We start from the raw sequence: 20,505 nt of genomic DNA, 5'->3' as shown, positions 1-20,505 counted from the left end.
TTACTCATTTAGGGTGATTTCAGTCCAGGTTTTCTCACTTTCCTTTAAGGATTGTTAGCAGATAGCACCCTGGCCATTCACGTGTGCCTTTAACCCCGTCACAGCTTGCAGCATAATTCTGTCATAATTCCCTTTGATCAGCCAGCAGCAGAACACACCTAGTTCGGGGAATACACCAAGGGAAAAAATGGCCCCAACAAACGCACCCCTCCCTGCCTTCCCTACTGCATCTGCGTCTCTCAGAAGAGAGCATATAGAGGAGGATGAAAAAAAAATCGAAATAGACGTGGGAGGTGACAGAGTAGAGGGAACGAGAAGGGAGAACAGGAGAGAAACAACACACATTTTTACTTCGGCTGCTTCAGTATTATTATTATTTTTGTGAAATCCTCAAATTGGGAAAAAAAAAGATAAGATAAGCTTAATGCGAAGAAGAGAAGAGTGAGAATGGATGAGAAAAAAATGAAATGTACTTTGCTTGACTAACACATTGCAGTCCAAAACGAGAGGATTTCAACTGGTACATCAGGTTCACTTAAAATGTATCAGTCGTATCAGTCCATGCCGTCCGCAGCATATTGGCACTTACTTGTGACACTGAAAACTCTCACAAACGGGTCCTTCTCTCTCCTACACACATACATGTAAAGGACGCAAAGACACCACACAGCATTGGTGATAATGATGGCTTGTAATAAATTAGAGGGCAATATATTGCTCTTCCCCTTGTTTCCCACGCATCACATGTCTGAGAGCGCTTAATTGCCCATTCTCAATTACCACTGGAGGACTGAAGGGAGAGCGAGAGACAGAGAGAAAAATAATAGCATACAATGAAAGAGAGAGGGAGGGAGAGCGTGAGAGTGAAAGTGATTATTTGAATTACAGCTGGTAATTGAATAACCCTCCACAGGGGAAGGCTGATAGATGAGTGCGCAGCTCACATTCGTGCCGATAGCCAGTCCCTTCAGGATTTCATTCAATTCCTCTGTGATGAACACAGCCCTGCAGGCTATGACTTATTATTGGCAGATTTCTATATTTACTATTGCAAAAAAGTTAACAATTTCCCTTTTTATTGTTTTTTTAAAAGGTTTTTATAAAGGTTTTAAATGTGTTTTAGGACTTCTTGCTCGATGTATCTGTAGCCAGGCCAACTGTGGTTGAGTCAACTTATAAATAAGACAAACTAGACATAAAAATCCCACTCTACACTAAGTGATTTGATAAAGCTGTGAAAGATGTGGCAGTTTATTGAATGGCCGACATTATGGACCTGCCTTAGCTGTGTTGGAGCCGCAGCTCTCAGTCTGTCAATGGACTGCCTTGTGAAAGTCAAGAGAACAGGAGATGAGATGTGAGCCACCTGCTAATAGGTGGGGGGGGGGGGGGGGCAGAGAAAAATGAACAGTAGCAGCACAGAGAGACTGCAGGTGGAGGAGAGGGCAGCATGACTGAACAAATGAATGGAGGTACAGATGATGAATGAGTGAGTGAATAAATAAATCCCTCAGTAGCCAACTAACTGCAGGTGTTTCTATAGTGCACCTGGATCCAATGGCAGCATATGCTCTCATTTGATTGCAGAGTAGATTCATTATCAGACCTCTTCTTGTATGAGGCCAAATTTAACCAATTTTCTTACACATTAGTAAAAACTAACAACTTTCTATCTTCTTGTCCCTCAGACAAACAGAATGAGGTGGAGATGCCGTCGCCGACATCCAAGGCACGAGAGAAGAAGAAGCAGACGAGGCAGCAGCTGATGACACAGATCAGCGGAGTCAAAAAGGTTTCCCATGGTCCTTCGCTCTCCACCAGCAGCATCTCGCGCTTCGGCGTCAAGACCGATAAGGAGGAGCTGCTGTCCAAAGAGCTGGAGGACCTCAACAAGTGGGGCCTGAACATCTTCACCGTTTCAGAGTACTCCCACAGTCGGCCTCTTACCTGCATCATGTACGCCATCTTCCAGGTATGAATTGTCTGGAATTCTGTATTCTGTTGTTTCTCCACTTATACTTGTTGTTTATTTCTACTCAAATGAAGCACACTTATTCCTAAACATTCTACCATGTTGGTTTTCCTAGGAGCGAGACCTGTTAAAGACATTTCAAATCCCTGTGGATACGTTCGTGGCCTACATGATGACATTGGAGGACCACTACCATTCAGATGTGGCCTACCATAACAGCCTGCATGCTGCTGACGTAGCCCAATCCACACACATCCTCCTCTCCACTCCAGCCCTAGATGTAAGTTATTATATAGTTAATTATACTACTTGTTTTTAATACCTCAGATCAGAGTCTTGGAATATTATCAAATTAAGGTCCACTTTCTACTTTACGGGTTAAAAAAATCACCACTTCTGACTTAGACACCAGTGAGTATCCACAGAAGGGGGAAACTAAATTAGAGGCGTGAGCGCTTACATCACCCCATTTGCAATTTTCCTGGATCGCCACACCAACTTTCAAGAACTCAACCTCCTTCCATTGAATCATATCTTCCCCCATTGATCGGGGAATTACCCTTCGTTCCTCCAACACTTGGCCCTCTGTGACTTATTTGTTAGATTTTCCCTGCATGCATTTTGTATCAGCATTGGTAGGACACAGTCAGGTCAGAATGCCCCGGACTTAAGCTATTGATCTTCTCTTTTTGGCTGTCTTTCATCTATTGAATCCTGCGCACACAGTGTTATACAGTACATGTACTTGATCTGTGTAGAAAGAAAGGCAGACTTCGTATTTGATTGAAAATTGGCATAGATATATATAGTTATTCTTTTGTTTTTTTAACCCTTTAGAAATGTTTAATGTTTTGTTTTCCACCTCTTCTTAGGCGGTGTTCACAGATCTTGAGATCCTAGCAGCCATCTTTGCTGCAGCTATCCATGATGTTGACCATCCTGGAGTATCAAACCAATTCCTAATCAACACCAGTAAGTCAAAATAATACCCATCACAGGACTGATTGAAATGATGTGTTGCTTTCCTGAAAATGTAGAGAATAGATAGTGATAGAAGCCGTTATGTCAGAGACTAAAATATATATTTTTGATGCTTTTTCAGACTCTGAGCTGGCGTTGATGTACAACGATGAGTCTGTGCTGGAGAACCATCACCTGGCTGTGGGATTCAAGCTACTACAGGAAGACAACTGTGATATATTCCAGAACGTCCCTAAGAAGCAGCGACAGTCCCTCCGCAAGATGGTCATCGACCTGGTAAGAAATCCTGTTTCATAGTATTTCCTCTTCTCGATTTATATTATAACATTCCGAAATTATTCTAATGCTGATGAATGGTTCTCTTTCTTTTATGCAGGTTTTGGCCACTGACATGTCCAAACACATGAGTCTGCTGGCTGATCTGAAGACTATGGTGGAGACAAAGAAGGTGACGAGCTCAGGAGTGCTGCTGCTGGATAACTACACAGACAGGATACAGGTGGGTGTTTAGATTTAGAAAACAATAAAAAAGGGACAGTTAAAAGAAAAAGCATTCTTAATATATTTCCTTGGATGGACTGTGAGAATGGGATTGGACACTGCAAGCCCTCCACCTCTCTTTCGCAGCTTTTAATAGCTCTAATCAATAGTCAGTGTTGGCAGAGGTTACTCAGCCAATGGTCATTAGCCGGCCTCCTACATAGCTGACCTCTGCTCCCTGCTGTCACTCTTTTTCTCACTCCATCCGTCTTCTTTTTTACCTTTAAGTGCTCCCTCTACACTTGCCCCTTAATGGTCTTTCTAGGAGTTCTTCTTTCTAGACTGACTTCCTTTCATAACAAAACCCTTTATAGAAAGAACCTTAAATGCCACTTCTGTGTAAATCTCATTCGCCATAATCTGTAGTACTTTACAAGAGAAGACTAAAAATGTCTTTTAAACTTTTGGGGGCGGCAATTATATATACTCACTAAACAAGCATATACTAAATTACATTTCTGTATTATTTACAGGTGCTGCGTAACATGGTGCACTGTGCCGACCTGAGTAACCCCACCAAGTCCCTGGAGCTGTATCGTCAGTGGACTGATCGGATAATGGACGAGTTCTTCCACCAGGGAGACAGAGAGAGGGAGAGGGGGATAGAGATCAGTCCTATGTGTGATAAACACACAGCCTCCGTGGAGAAGAGCCAGGTAGGCACTCAAAATATCTGCATTTACGTATATATGAAAGAAAAAGTTATAATAATCTTACTTTCGGTTCTAATGTGCCTGCTTTCTACTCTCCAGGTGGGTTTCATCGACTACATCGTGCACCCTCTGTGGGAGACGTGGGCCGATCTGGTCCACCCTGACGCCCAGGACATTCTGGACACGCTGGAGGACAACAGGAACTGGTACCAGAGCATGATCCCCCAGAGCCCCTCCCCGCCCTTCTACGACCAGGGCGTGCACGGACACAGTGGAGGGAATGGAGGTCAGGGAGGAGGGGAGAAGTTTCAGTTTGAGCTCACCGTGGAGGAGGAGGACTTGAATGGAATAGAGAAAGATGGCGAAGGGGAGGAGGATGAGGAAGAAGAAGAAGAGGAGTTGGAAGAGGAGTTGGAAGAGGAGGAAGATAGCCTGGGAGATTCTCGTTCTCCTCCCCTGGACTATTTGGACGGTCAGGAGCTTGAGGAGGGAGTCATGATAGAGCCGGCAATAGAGATTGTGACCCATGAGGCGTCGCCCACAGACACATAGGGCTTCCATCATCAGGCTCACATGGTGATTTGAACGTTTTTGGCAAAAGGGGAAGATCCTCTTGCAGCTGTGCTTTTTAATAAGCCCATAGAAGCAAAGGCTTAGTTTCGTCCCTCACAGGGGCGTTTGCACTTGGGTGTTTGAAGCCAGACACGGACGGACAGTTTCGGTGAGGCGGCTTCAGAGTTCTCAGGAAATAATTACTGCGAACATTTTAGTCTTGATGGACAGGCGAGACTGAGAGTGGAACTTGAAGGAATGCGGCCAGTTTGGGAAATAGTTACTCTTCTTTCTGGACCGGCATTAAATGGACATTGACACTACTGAGAGAAGTTTTGTACCTTAAGACTTTTTTACAGATATGATATGATCTAGAAGTAGCATAGATTAAGATCTACTGATGGAGACACATTTGTATAGCAAAAGAAAGTGTTTACTTGTTCCTGTACCATTTGTCAAAGGACTTTTGTGTGCCTTTTTTACTATTGTCTTTATAATAGTTTTTTATTTATTGAACACTCTAGTATGTCTGTGAAATGTTTTTTTTCTTATCTGAAAGAGCAAAATCTTTTTTTGTATGTTAAAGAGAACAGTCTTCCATGTATTGGGCAATAGAGAAATCCAAACAAACGTCGACAAACTAATCTGAATAGGGAAACATTAACACCCACATTATACGCACATTATCTGTCACTTTTGTTTTTCAATCTGAGCACAGTTGTTTCATACATGGAATTCAAATGCTTAATTTCCCTCATGCTTCATGTTACATGAATGTTTGTTGCTTTCTTTAGCAGTTGTTGGTCAATGAATGTCACAGTTACACTAAATCATCTATATTCATCTCTATACATCATCTTTTCTCTTTTCTGTGTAACAGTCTGCAATCCATTGGTCGACTTCCTACCTCTTTCTCACCAAAACTTGACTTTTGATGCAAAATGCTCAGCAAGGATGTGAAATCCTACACTTAAAACTATTTGACCAGATATTCCTGCTACATTTTCAATGTACATTTATGGAGCATTTGATCTTTTTGGTTTTGTCTTTTCATTTTCATCAACCAATTGTTTTCGTGTTGGTGTGAAAAAGAGGATAGTCTAGATCAAACCCTCAACCTGCAATCTATTACTAGTTTCAGCAGTAAAACAAGCAAGTCTTAAAGCAAATAGTGTGCTGCTTAGATCTGTAAAGTCAGGAATGAAGTCTACCAAGGACAAAATGCACAACAGCGGTAAATCTATTTTTTTATTTAATTTTTAGCCTACAAGTACGCTGCAGTCTTAATAATCCTGTTAGATGGAACAGGTCCTGACCCCAGACCCGTCTGATGTAAGGCCCCCACCCCTCTGCAATCAGGCCCAGACCACATGATTAAAGGTGCTCGTACAGCTGCCTATTTGCAGGGCGCTCTCAGACCCTCATCAGAACCTCTATTCATATGGTTTACAAACCCCTTTAGGCTCCACGGACATGACCCCAAAACAATCAGGCCAGCTATTTCTTCCTCACAATAAAAATCCCTCAAGTGCTGCGTCGGGCCATTGACGTCAATTGAATTTCTCCCCCTCCCCCTTGACTATATCAGGTTTCCAGGACAGTGGGGTTATAGGGATTGGAAACAGATGGAATTGCTGGATTCGGCCTGGCAGACTTTACCCTCTAGAAAAACAGAGGGATAATTAGGTGCTCTAGTTTGAAAACAAACCAAAAAAAGCCTATTTTTGCTGCTGAATGAGGTTCGAAAATGGTGTGCAGACGTTACATTTATGCTCCTGACGCTTCCATGACTAATTTGTATTGATGTGCTAGTTGCATCTATATTTACAGCTCTTCATTTCCATATTGGTTTACTGATATACTCAAAGGTACTTCATTTATTTCACTCTAGCATGCGTAAGTGACAATTGTCTGTGTGCAGTATGTATGTGTGTACAGTATGAAAGGTTTTGTATCTGTGTGTGTTTGGATGTGTTGACTTTGTCATCAGGCCTTACCCCCATCACTCCTCACCTTTGTCTCTACTGTTCGTCGCTAGGAGCTCAAGTTGGTCCTTTTTGCTGTTTATAACAGTGTGTATTTATTCTCTACTTAAAGCTTGTAAATATGAAATACTGGTTCAGTGTAAAATCTATTTTAATTTATATGCACTTGCATTACCTGTAAGTGGTGGTGTCTAATGTGTAGAAGACTCTGGATTAGAGTCTTTTTATATATGTATTATATATTGTTTTTTATATAAATATATATATAAATATATCTAAGTATATATTCGCACAATGTTTTGAGTGCCCAGCAGAGCAGCAGCTAAAGATACATGTTGTTGTCACATGAAGACCTTGTAACTTCACAAGAAAATGGAAAAACATTTATTAATTAAGCTTATTATAAAGGAATATTAAACAAAGAAATAATTTGGCATTACTTATATATTCGCAAGTTTCTCTTGGTTAACTTGATTTAGGCTTAGATACATTTATGAAATAATAGATATCATTTTAAAGAGGACATGTCCTCATTTGGTTTCGTTGGTCATTTTTCTGATTGGAAGCTATTTTGATCCAACTAAGTTTTTGAAGCTACAAGGTTTTCATCTGACAGCAGTAATTTGGTAACCCAGGGGCGACATAGAGGACATGTTAAACTGCATAGGCTGTGAAATAGGATACATGCAGGCTAGCTAAGGAACACAAAGGCTTAGTCGATGCTTGGTATCAAAGTACACCAATAGCTTATTTTCTCTCAGCAGCTTGTCACAACCTTAGCTTCTCCATCCAGCATTTGAGTGCAGATTGCTGATATATGAGGCCAGATAGATACAGGTTTACCGACAAACACAAAGCAATTGTCTCCTTTTACACTTAACGCACTTGATGTAAAAGTAGATAACACGGGGACTGTATTGGTAGCATGCTACAATACGCCCGGCACTGACGTGAATCGTTCAGAATTAACAACAAAACATGATCGTATGTAACTGATTGTGCTAATGTGTGAACTCTTTCTGACCAAACTTGTTAGCAGTTTTGAAATTCAAATTTGTCAGTATTAACATTGTTTATCTATGTTCAAGCTTTTTTTGGTCCTAGTTGTGTCCAAATGGTTAGCCAGATTTAGCACTATCTGCATGAGAGATGGGTTTTTTTATGTCAATAATATGTTCAAGTCCGCCAATTGGTGGGTTATTAAATGTTTCACACAATGTATGGTATTATATTGTATATTGTGTTCGAAAATAAATCTGAAATACTTTTTCTATTAAGTGATTAAAAGCAAAGCATGAATACATTCCTTGGATTTCTGATATTTTTTTCTCACTTTTATCGACTTTACTGTAAATTATTACCGCCAATTAACAGCAGGTTTTTAACTGTATCAATCTCCTATTTTTGAATACAACACAATACTGGCACAACAACAAAAAATGACCAAAGGACTTATTATTTGGTGGTTACTGGTATTTGTTTCATAACTCAGTGCAAAGACATGCTCCAGTTTGTTTCTGGATACTTGCACACCATGAAAGAAGGGTTCATTAGCTGGATATCATTTACGATTACTGCCTATTATACTTTTTCAATGAACATCACTAGGAGTCTACTGAAGTCACTTTAACAGTTGAAGTACATTAAGACTTATGTACAAGCTAGTTATTGGTTAAATCAAGACAAGTTTGTATACAAACTAAAAGTCCATACACTTTCAGGGCTTGCTGCAGTATGTTCCACCTTTTACATTTTAAATCTCTAATACTGCAAATGTTCAATGACATGCTACTGCGCAATATGCAGTACATATGCTGCCATTCATTGTGTTGTATATAGGAGTAAGTTGCACAAATTGATTTGACACAGTGTCTTTTTTCAGGTGATTTGTTGAAAAAACCCACCAATGCTGGACTTGCAGACTTTGAGTTTAAATGGTGGGTTTACTACATCCCATTCCATGAAAAACACCAATCTCGTCAATACAGAGAAATTCAGAATCCCTCCTCTATTCTCTGGCTCAGGGCTCATGGGATATTATTTCTTTGAGTTTTTATGTTCATGGTCAACATTATGATAAGAGGAAATAATCAGCAGATGCAAACAATGTCTATTGTGTTCAAAAAGTACATCTGAAATACTTTTTTTAATAAAACCAAAGCTTGTTTATATTCCTGCGGTTCCTGCTGTTTTTTTTTCTCATAGCCTAGTCTTCTTTAGTCTGGGTGAACATTACATTAGGTCACAGTCATGCTTCTGGTGGGTTCCCACATGTTTGTCACGTTTCATTAAGGCCCAGACTCACCAAACTGACATCACAGAACGAGGGACAACCCAGGCTGATTGTTGCATCGCCTCACGTCTCACATGTTTGGGCCAAGACACTTGGACACAAAGACTAGGCCAACAGTCAAGTAGCACATACTGCACCTGCAGAAAATAACTCTCAAACCCAGCAGGTGGCTAGTCTGAATTGGTCATTCAGAGGGAAAAGACCTCGGACTGTGGACATACTGTATATCCTGCCGCTGAGCACTCACTTGCTCATTGCCTAGCTTCATTCCAGGTTCCATGTTGTGAAAATATTAGTGTGTTTAAAGGATCAAATTAGAAGAGCCTCTGTATGTGCCTTCTTGACTTAAGAAGTTTGCTTGCTTATCTCACTTCCCTTTCTCTTTTCAGGAACAGATTATCTTTAAGTAAACAGCTAAGAGTGATTTTCTCACTGACAGGCCAGCAGTCCAGGAAGACATATAGTAGGTCCACACATTTACCGATGACCAAGGTCGGTCTAGTGTCTTAGGACTCTAAGGTTGTGTCTCGATAATAAGATTGTTTCAGTGGTACCCTGTTTGACAGTTATACTATAAAGGAAATGTTACAGAACAACTTACTTTGAGTCTGAGAGTATCTATATGCAACTGTGGTTCTGTTTTGTAAAGTAAAGTTTAAGTTCCCAAAGTTGGTTAACCACATTATGTATAAAAATAATAAAGCCACAAAAGGTCAGGGGACAATGACCCGTTCTGTGAGAGGAAAAACCCTGTCAAACTCAAACCCCTGGAGAGTGCTGGAAATTAAAGTAGAAGTACATACAGTACAACATCTAATGTGCTGAGACAGGAACACACTGTGACACAGACTCAGCTCTGCGGCCTACACACAATCTGACAGAACTGTCCTTATGTGACATAAGGCCTTCACACACTCAAAAACACACATAAACCTGTTCATGTTTGCACGTGTTGAAGGCACACACACACACACACACACACACACACACACGCACGCACGCACGCACGCACGCACGCACGCGCACACACACACACACACACACACACACACACACACACACACACACACACTACAAAAATCCTTTGCAAGACATGTTTCCAACCTAAACAGTAGACGATAATTGCATCTCTTAAACGATAACAAAAGTTTAGGAATTTTCTTTGGAATGTCCGAAAAATGCATTATATAAGCTCTGTGGCAAACAAACATTTATGATATTTGCCCAAGATAAGTTTCACAAATAAATACCACTGAAATTATTAATGAAAAGTTAACATTAGACTGTATACAAACCATATAATTGTAGCATTACTTTGTGTCACCCCCACTAAGCTAAAGGTGCACTAGCATTCACCGTGATGACGTTTAGTGCAGCTTTTTTTAAACACGTCAAGGTTTAGAAATGTAAAGGTAGGGTATTTAGTGATGCATTTTAGGTTGAAGGAAAAATAAACATTAAAATCTCTGCAGATTGTGTTATTCACAGACGATCATTAGAGCAGAAACACCATTTCTTTTTAAAACATGATGTCCCCATAATATATACTAACTCATTTCAAGTCTTTAGGACTAATTCCTGCAGCATTCTATAAGCCTCATTATAAATGTATGTGCATATTTCGAAGCTATTCCAGTTCCAGATTAAAAACATTAAATACACATTTCTGGTGAGCAACCCCAGTGAAGGTATGAACAGAGTGAATGCATTTTCGTTTCAACTTTAACTATCAAAAACAGGTTTTTTACAGTACCCCCTGTTGTGATTCCTCACAAACATTTACTGGAAAGGATGCAGATGCTGATGTCTGCAAGTGGTTTTATTGCCACATTATTAAGTACATGCATTTAACATGTGGGACCTTACTCACAGCCGGGATGAGAATGCAAACAGTCTTGATGAAGCAATTTTTCCAGGAATATTCGGATAGCCCGTCATTTTCCACGAATGACTGGTTTGACTGCAGGGTTAACAGGCTCTAATACTCTATTGGAAACTTCCCATGGAAAACAACATTTATTGCTATTGGTAGTGGCTTTTTTATTGTATTTACTGCAACATCTTCCGTCTTTAAAACATAATGAGGATAGTTTTGCAAAGGTGTTACAGTCTTTGTTTCTTTTTGGGGGCTTTTTTAACAAATTGGTGACACATTTTTTAAACTGGATTAACAGATTAATAGTAAATGAGCATATTCAAATATAAAAAATATTTACATTTTCCGGCTCCAAATCCTTAATGACTATGTTTAAATAACTCACTTGGAAGAAATTGCTCAAACCCATTCTAAAAAAAAACTTAATGACATGGGTTAGAGGCTTGTCTTATTTCCATCCGTGACCCTTCACAGTATATCTAATTTCATTGTGACCCACGACAAGAGCTCTGATGCTGTCTGCCCTTGTATCCACTCTAACCTTGCTAAGAGAACCATGAATGAATGATATCAGGGTCTGTCGTCCTATTCCCGCTCTTTGCACTTTTTTTTATCTTTCCAATCTCATCTCCTCCACCTCCAAGTTGCACTCGCATGTCCCACTGACATAGCCTAGTAAAAAGAAGAGATTTGATTTGATAAAGGAGTACGTGCGTGCATATGATGAAAGAAAGATAGAGGGAATACAGAGACAGAGAGAAGTTTATGGGACAGGTGGCCTCCCCTGTCACTCCTTTACAAAGGTGACCTCCATGTCTTTGTAAAGGAGTGACAGGGGAGGGATGGCTGAGTTATCTAATCAAGTTAAAAACAGAGCAAATCATTTCACCAGTACAGGGAAATTACACCCCTTAAGTTCTTCTCTGTGCAGCATGAAAGTGATAATAGGGGAGTGTCTTAAAGTCTAAAAAAAATCCCCAATGTATATTTTACATGTGAATAAATGACAGAGGCACAGTAGAGAGAGAAAAAGCACATTCGACATTAACATTTTGAACTATACAGTCGATGCATCTTAAACAAAACTAAAACATGCTAGTGTGGAGAGCATATTTGAGCTCTTTAAAAAAAAAGGTCTTGGACATTTGATAAACTAGACCATATATAGAATAGTTGTTTTTAATGTTACCAATCAGGTCATTTTATCTCTGAAAGATAAAAAACAAGAAAGGTATATTTCAAGTTTGATAATTGGATAAGAGGATAGACACACAGGAGTTCAAGACAAAGGGGGAGTGCATACAACTCTTATATAAGCTGAACAGACAAAGACTTTATTAACATGCTAGGTAAATTGAAGATTCCCGAGCCTACAAATTGTTAATCCACAAGGGTGCAGTGACAAATGTGGATTTCTTAGAATCTTGGTTCCGGGAAGCTACGTGTGTGTGCTCATGTTATCTTTGCAGCCTAAAAGACATATTTTCTTCAAGAACATTTTTACTTTTGGTCCTTTTATAATTTCAAGAGAAAACAGTATTTTTCATGTCAACTCGATCTGCAAATTGAAAAATGTCAAGCAAACAGTGCAAGTATGGGATTTAGGGTTTCGGCTTTTTAAGTCTTCACTTATTATTCAGCCTTAAACCAACTTCAACAAACTGTATGTTTGCTTAACCCTTCTTCTTTCCTGATGGCTGAAATGTCCACCAACACTGAACACAACAGCTGATGCGGACTTGGGAGCAGCATTAATAAGGCAATGTGCGTCAATGAAACTGGTTTTCATTTTCCCAGATGTTGATTTTTTTGTTTTACTTGGAAGGACTTTGTCACGATCCGTCTGTGTTGTGTGTTGTCATGTCTAGATCTGTCTTTGTTTTCCTGTTTTATTTTGAAAAGTGCCCCCCCCCCCCCCGTCTTGCCTGTTGATTCCTGTCTCTGTGTTCCCTGCCTGATTACCTGATTGTGTTCACCTTGTGCCCCTGTGTTTTCTCCTCCCTCCTCACCTGTGTCTTGTTTGTGTGTGTGAAGCCGACAATTGAGCAGCCCAGACCAAGCAAGGAGGCAGAGGCAGAACGTCCAAAATACAACCCGGTGTGGGCATTTATCACATCATAAACATATGACACAGCCTCAATCTGCTGCCCACATGAACACAGTCACCAGCCACCACAAGGATCTCACACACACTACCAGCCCCCTAACAGACAGGGAAACAGAGCCTAAATACACACACACACACACACACACACACTAGTCAGCAATTAGACACAGGTGGGGGGGGGAGGAGACAACACAGGGCACCAGGTGCACACAATCGACAGCAACAGACATGGGGAAAGGGGAACACTTTTCAACATAAAACCAGGAAACAGACAACCTAAAACACAGACAGATGCACACACTACATACATTTCGCCACCAACAAAGCTACACAATTCGTAACGGAGGCTGAGATCTATGGCCCCAAAGATCACCTCCGTTACAATGAGCTAGTCTTGTGTGCATTTAAGTTCTGTTTTTTCTGTCTGTCGTTGTGAGAGTCTTGATGTTGCTGGAAGGATTTTGTTCAGAGAGATTTTTGCGTTTTGCCTTGCCTTGTTTTACTTTGTTGCCTGGCCTAGTTCCGCAAATAAAGTATTTTGGATATCAACCAATCTCCTGCATTTGGGTCCTGTGTAACTTGCCCTCCAGCCATGACAGACTTTCCATGATGATTAAAGATTCTGGCAGTAAACACTGCATGAATGTAAGAAAGATATTCTTCATACACTTGTCAGTATGTGCATAAGTCTAAATAAACCAGTTGAGTAATTATGATTGCGATCTAAAACGTCCCATTGAAGACCTAAATCATAAGCAGGTGGACCAGAGTGGCAACATTAAGGAACCTGATCTAAATGAGAGATTGCATGTACAGGGTACATTCAGTATCCAATATTTTTAATGTTGGCTTCATGTAAGAGCATACATTTACTATGGCCCCAAAGGGTTAAATATCCTGTCTTTTTAATGAAATGATGTGGCTCCAGCGTTTGCGTCATAGTGGTTTTATGGCCAACTGTAGGGTCAAATACTGCTGCTCTCGGAGGAATACATTGTTAACATGACAAGCTTGGTCCATTGATTTTAATTTGCATGTAGAGTTATTAAGTTGTCTTGAAGGATCTAAATATCATGTTGTAGAAACAGAGTAATATTTCAAATATTAAGACTTGTTTTCCCTTATTGACAATAAATTACATAAGATAAAATACAAAGAATAAAATGCATTTTCTGATGTCTGATTTAGTCAGTTCTTAAACGTTGCCAATAAACAAGCAAAGCACCCATTCATAATATACATTGCTTGAAGACAAAAATGTGCAATTACTGTTACATTGGCTTCCAGGTGTTTCCTGAGGCTGCATTAACCTTGAAAGTGAAGTACCGGTAAGTAAATCGGTCTCATGACGGATATCTGGCTATTCATATCCCTTGAGCCAATTAGAAGACAGATGATGAAGGGGCTGAGGGTGCAGAGCAACACCACCACCAGGTTATTTAAAGGACTTTGGCGAGTCCTCATTGTGCTTACGAAAGCAGTGAGAGAACAGGTGGACCCAGCTGGCAGTGTTTTGGGGAAAAAGGCCACCACTTCAAGGTTGTCACCAGAGCACTGACAATATCTGCTGACACACCCAGTGGTTCTCTAAAACAGATATGCAGAAATACATCCATGATTGCACAGAATGAATGAAAAAGGGGTGCACGTTTATCACTGGCCCCAGCCTGGTAGCAGCAGAGGCAATGGCCAGATTGAAGACAGGCGATTGATTAGATTGATACAAGAAAAATAGTAAAAAGCTATCATCCAGAAAACGTACAAGATACAGATGCATGAGGTTTTGATTGCTGAAAGATTATATGATTTTTATCCCTTAGGCTAGGACCTCCGATACACTTACATGCATAGACATAATAAACTGTGATAATCGTCTCAATTGTTCACTCCATAAAAGAAAGGAGGAAAAAAAAACTTTTAACTGAAAGCTAGAATGAGGAATGCGTGTTTTCCTGTAGCGTGACACATTTCACAGTGGTTTCTGTTTCCTTTTCTCTGGTTCTTCCACAGCTGTGTCACTAAGCCCTTTGGTTATGTTACTCTAAATGTTATAAATCATTTAAATCATGCTGCTCTCACGCACCCTTCCAAAATTATAGAGATCTGCAGCACATGGGAACAATTGTCTGGCTTGCGTGAGAGCTTGTGATGACACACGTGTATGTGTTTGTGTTTGTGTGTCTGTCTTTTACTTGTTCCCTCGCAATGCCATTCCTTCCAGTAATCTCCTGTACTTCAGAGCATTTATGGTAGACTAAATGACAGACCCAGGACTCGAACTTGGGTCATTTTGTTCAAGAACACATTCACTGACCAGTACATAACCCTACCATCAGTCATGATTTAAATTGTTTTCAAAAGTATTTCAACCAATAAAGAAGCTATGTATTGCCTATATCATGCTCTGGAGGCTCTTGCCTGTCAAGTTACACGTATTTATATAAGCTATTATATAATATACACTGAACAAAAATATAAATGCAACACTTTTGTTTTTGCTCCCATTTTTCATGAGATGAACTCAAAGATCTAAAAGATTTTCTATATACACAAAATAACCATTTCTCTCAAATATTGTTCACAAATCTGAAAAAATCTGTGATAGTGAGCACTTCTCCTTTGCCGAGATAATCCATCCCACCTCACAGGTGTGGCATATCAAGATGCTGATTAGACAGCATGATTATTGCACAGGTGTGCCTTAGGCTGGCCACAATAAAAGGCCACTCTGAAACGTGCAGTTTTGCTTTATTGGGGGGGGTCTGGGGGGGTCAGAAAACGCTAGGGTTAACCCTAACCCTAACCCTAACATGTTACCCATCTCCTTCGCATAGAGTTGATCAGGTTGTTGATTGTGGCCTGTGGAATGTTGGTCCACTCCTCTTCAATGGCTGTGCGAAGTTGCTGGATATTGGCAGGAACTGGAACACGCTGTCGTATACGCCGATCCAGAGCATCCCAAACATGCTCAATGGGTGACATGTTAGGGTTAGGGTTTAACCCTAGGGTTTTCAGACCCCCCCAATAAAGCAAAACTGCACGTTTCAGAGTGGCCTTTTATCGTGGCCAGCCTAAGGCACACCTGTGCAATAATCATGCTGTCTAATCAGCATCTTGATATGCCACATCTGTGAGGTGGGATGGATTATCTCGGCAAAGGAGAAGTGCTCACTATCACAGATTTTTTCAGATTTGTTAACAATATTTGAGAGAAATGGTTATTATTATTATATAGAAAATATTTTAGATCTTTGAGTTCATCTCATGAAAAATGGGAGCAAAAACAAAAGTGTTGCATTTATATTTTTGTTCAGTGTATATCTGAGTAGGGCATGCCTTTGCTATAGTATAATTTGTTATTTAGCTTCCAGGATAGAAAAGATGCAATCCGATGTTACGTGTCTAGAGTACAGGCCACACAGAACATCACAATCTAGAAAACACAGAGTATATTACATACTGGTGGGTTATTATTGTCAATAATTTGAGAGAAAATTAGCCCTTTGGTTGACTGTTTCTAATACAATCAAGCATTGGTTGGGCTTTTTGAATTCCTTCTTATTAAACTTATTTTTCAGCTTAATATTTCATCATGCTCTTTTCTCAGATTATGACATATTTTTCTAAGATTTTCAGTGCAGGGGTTTTGATTTGTTCCGACATGTTGAACTGAGCATGTGCATTGGCCTGGTTTGGCCGCATAGCAATTGCTTCTAACTAACAATGGTGAACGTTGTGGTTGGAGATATCCTGGACATGTGTCTAACAATCCTCATTGGGGCGGCACAGTGGTGAGTTTCGTCAACATTGGCATTATAAGAGTTTTGAGTGATTAAAAGAAAAGAGGAATTCAACCCAAAATTGAAGTAAAATAACATTTTGTAAATGTACTCTTTTACTTAAAGTTAAATCAACCACAATTATGCTACACCAACAGGAGGGGATCTCAAAAAACGATTTGGGGAGTGTGTGGAAGTAAATGAGTACACATGCAAATTGAGAATAAAAGATAAAGAGCGATGTAGACAGCCAGACAGCAGACGCAGCGAAGTGGGATTTTCACAGGGTTTTCCTATCACAGGAATGACCAAGTCAGCTCTGTCGAACAGGTTGCCAAGGCAACTGTGCTTGAGTTGAATACTGAGACACACATTTCTCTGTGGGAGAACATCGCCACAGTCACATGCAGGCAACTTGTTGTACAGCAGGTACAGAAACAGATACAACTATACCACAAACTCAGATTCATGCTAAAAATACCGTAAGATAATACCCCTAAATATATACTACCACAACCCAGGTACCTACTGTATATAAAATACCATCTAGTATTATATAGGTACCTTGATTGTGGTATGTTTGCCGGCATGTGTGTGTACAGTATGTATGTATGTTGGTACACAATTCAAAAAGTTCATATATTATAGGATCTAAAACTATTATATAATTTAAAGAATCAACAGAATTAACTCTGCAACCATGTTGGTATAGCAATTGAGTATCTAAGTCATTGTACAAGTCACTTTTAGTATACTTTTTTTTTTTTTTAAACAGATTTTCACTTAGCTTTCAAAAATGATAAATTGGATTATAATGGCACATTTTAACTACTTCTTGAAATGTTATAAGCTAGACCAATCATTTATTCAATAAAATGACCAGCATATTTATTTATAATATTAAGAAAATATGTATTACTTGGGTGTAATAAATAAGAGTCATGTCTAATACCATGGACGTTTCTTATTCAGTAAATAAGTACAATCCAAATGTGCAATTTACATGCTCCTTGATTGATTATAAAGGTTTCTAAATGTATTTTTGTTCTGAAAAAATTACATAATTTGGTCAGGTAGTTTGTATATTCTCCAGCCAAGGGGTTGGGTGATTAAGGGGCTGGTCTAGTGCAATAATCAGTCTAATCAATAAAACATGACAGTAGGCTATGGAGCTTTTATAATGATACCGCATGCAACTGAAAGCTTAACTTTAGCTTCTGATATGTTAAGTTTCAATATGAGACTGAGGTTATTTTACACCATTTACGGTTCTTTCTAGATATCTCCAGATGTCTAAAATAATTGTATCCAAATGCAACCAAATTCCTTCATTAAATTCCAAGAACATTTTTTTTTAGGTTTCCAAACAAAGGATTATGAGCCAAAAAATAAAACTATAAAATACTTAAGGTAGACGGACAGACACACCTACTTTCACATTTAGTTGTAGAAGGATACCACATTTTCACAAATATAAATAACACATGAATCAATATCGGACCAGCAGACCATTGATTTACCATGACGATGAAAACGTTCGTTTTTGTTGATGCACGAGCAAAACGGTTGATAACAACTATGTCACTTCCGGCGTCCATGAACAGTCGCACGTTCGAAAAGGGTTCTATCGTTGGTTTCAGGTTTCATCCGAACAGTGCAAATAAGGAAATAATAAGTTGTCCATAAGCGGTAAGTGTTGTTTTTTTTTCTTGATAATTACCGGAGCTTATAGTTAGCTAGCTCTGTATTGAATGTAAACATTAGTGTAGCTAACAGTTTCTACTGCTAACTGTGAAAACTATGACAGCTCCAAGCTCCAAACTGAGGCTGATTCGGCGTTAGTGTATTTATTTGGAAATGTATTTTACCTGTGTTTTTTTTGCATCTCAAATACTACTTATCATGTTTTAAAAAGAAAAACACATTTTACTGGCTTAGAAAATAGTCAGGTGTTTAGCTAGCTCAGGTAAACAGCAGCGATCCACTACGGCCTAAACATTGTTTGAATCATGCTTGAGAAGTAACAAGCCTGGAGGAGCAAGCTTATTTTAAAACCTATGTTGAATAGGAGTGTGCTTTTGTTACTATTTGCCAACTTTAATGATTTGTGTACATGCTGAAAGTAAGTCCAGTCCAGCCCTATACTATATGTCATACATAAAAAAAAATTTTTTTTATATAATTGTTTGCCAGATAACAAGAGTTGGCCTGTGTATTTGTGGCCTTAATCAATGCTACTGTAACCATGGAGACCCTTTGCATGAAGTGATCTAAATAAACGTTTCATTAGTAACTGGGATCAACATTTATCATAATTTTCTCGTTAATGAAATTGAAAGAGGCAGTGACCACAACATCTTTAGTAAGCCACTTGCTGCTGCCACTTTATATGAAATAATGAATAAAAGCTGGGGGGAAACCAGGAAGAATGGAAATGTACTTGCCAAAAATGTTTACCTTAATTTTTGACAATCCATAAATTCAATAAAGTGTTCACGTCATGTTGCTGAAGCCTATATTCGAATTAAGAAAAAGAAAAAACTCAAGGCAAATGGTTGTTATGGAGGCTACTTGTAAAATACTTACAGATTGTTATTTTGAACCTTCTTTCCAATTATGGATTACAGATTTACAGCATTTTTTTCTGGTCAGTCCTCAAGGTTTAAATGAGACAGTCAAGCTCAGACACAAGTAATCTAGTCATTTGTAAACATGCAACCTTTTGACAATACTGAAAAAACAATGGAGCCATTCAGCAGCTGGTTGAAGTTTATTACGCAATGTTGCAGATGGTGTGGAGTAGAGAGTGAGAGGAAGGGGATACAAGACTCATAGGCTTTGTCATCTGAAACAGCTGAGTAATTGTGTTTTGGCTGAAGTGTGGTCAGTTCAATTTACTTTGTTCGATTGGCAAAGCTAACAGCATCATAATGTTTGGCAGCTTAGTAAAAATATGACCATATTATTTGTTTGTAGAAATTAAATCTGGTTAATAAATCACTGAGTATCGTTTCTAAGAACCGTGTCATTGATATCTGGGGAGATTTAAATAAAAAATATCAAAGCCCGACTGTGCACACCCCCATGTGATGTTTAGTTAAATCATGACAATAAGCAAATGTTGTTGCATCTGATGATTCGCGTTCTGGCTTGGGCTTCCATCTGAATTGTTCCATCCCGTATCAGGGGTTGCATTGACCAGCTGCATTCTGATTTCTGCAGTCTGAGTCATGGCCAGCATGTGTTTATTCTCAAATAGCACATTTCGCTTAAACACTTGTCGAACACTTCTGAAAAAACATTTGACACAGTTTTGTATTTGATCAGACACATTTTAAATATAAATCAGAGAATATGATCTCACTGTTTGAAATCTACACTATTCAAATCAATAGTCACATGCACTAAAAGGTACAAATGTTGAATTTGTTTTTAAAATAGGCTCTGATATTGTGGTCTTATCCTTTGAGGCATTGGCAGTAGATATTTTTAAGTTGTCTTAAACAAAAGCTAAGTACAGATGTAAGATGTAGCTCTGCGCTTTGGGGGTATCGCGTTGGAACAACTATTGCATCCCAGAGGCCTTCTGCATGTGTGAGAGTTCAAGCAGAGTGAGTTCAAGCAGAGGTTTGTGATATGTGGGAAAAGCTGTTGGGGAGAGAAGGGATTGCCAAGCCTGAGAGTGATGAGGGAGGAATCAGGTTTCAGTTTTAGGTGGACTTTTCCTGGGAATTCAGCCTGGGAAAATGAGTACACTCTGTTTCCTG

The 20,505-nt window shown here is 39.3% G+C and overlaps 1 protein-coding gene across 5 annotated transcripts in view; it reads left to right on the top strand.

The window, feature by feature from the left end:
* Positions 1 to 7,986, top strand: part of pde4ba (phosphodiesterase 4B, cAMP-specific a) — a 161,237-nt gene extending 153,251 nt beyond the window's left edge. For all 5 annotated transcript variants that reach the window (XM_079677595.1, XM_079677596.1, XM_079677597.1 and 2 more), the window contains 7 exons: positions 1,689 to 1,972; positions 2,088 to 2,252; positions 2,845 to 2,944; positions 3,075 to 3,229; positions 3,330 to 3,452; positions 3,967 to 4,149; positions 4,246 to 7,986. In XM_079677595.1, the coding sequence (XP_079533721.1) occupies positions 1,689 to 1,972; positions 2,088 to 2,252; positions 2,845 to 2,944; positions 3,075 to 3,229; positions 3,330 to 3,452; positions 3,967 to 4,149; positions 4,246 to 4,698 (1,463 nt within the window). In that variant the 3' untranslated portion in view covers positions 4,699 to 7,986. The remainder of the gene's footprint in view (positions 1 to 1,688; positions 1,973 to 2,087; positions 2,253 to 2,844; positions 2,945 to 3,074; positions 3,230 to 3,329; positions 3,453 to 3,966; positions 4,150 to 4,245) is intronic.
* Positions 7,987 to 20,505: the final 12,519 nt, after the last annotated feature.

Source organism: Notothenia rossii (genome assembly GCF_949606895.1).
Source record: "Notothenia rossii genome assembly, chromosome: 1".
In the NCBI taxonomy this organism is placed as follows: domain Eukaryota; kingdom Metazoa; phylum Chordata; class Actinopteri; order Perciformes; family Nototheniidae; genus Notothenia; species Notothenia rossii.
The sequence above is the reverse complement of the archived record's forward strand: the minus strand, read 5'-3'. Positions and strand labels throughout refer to the sequence as shown.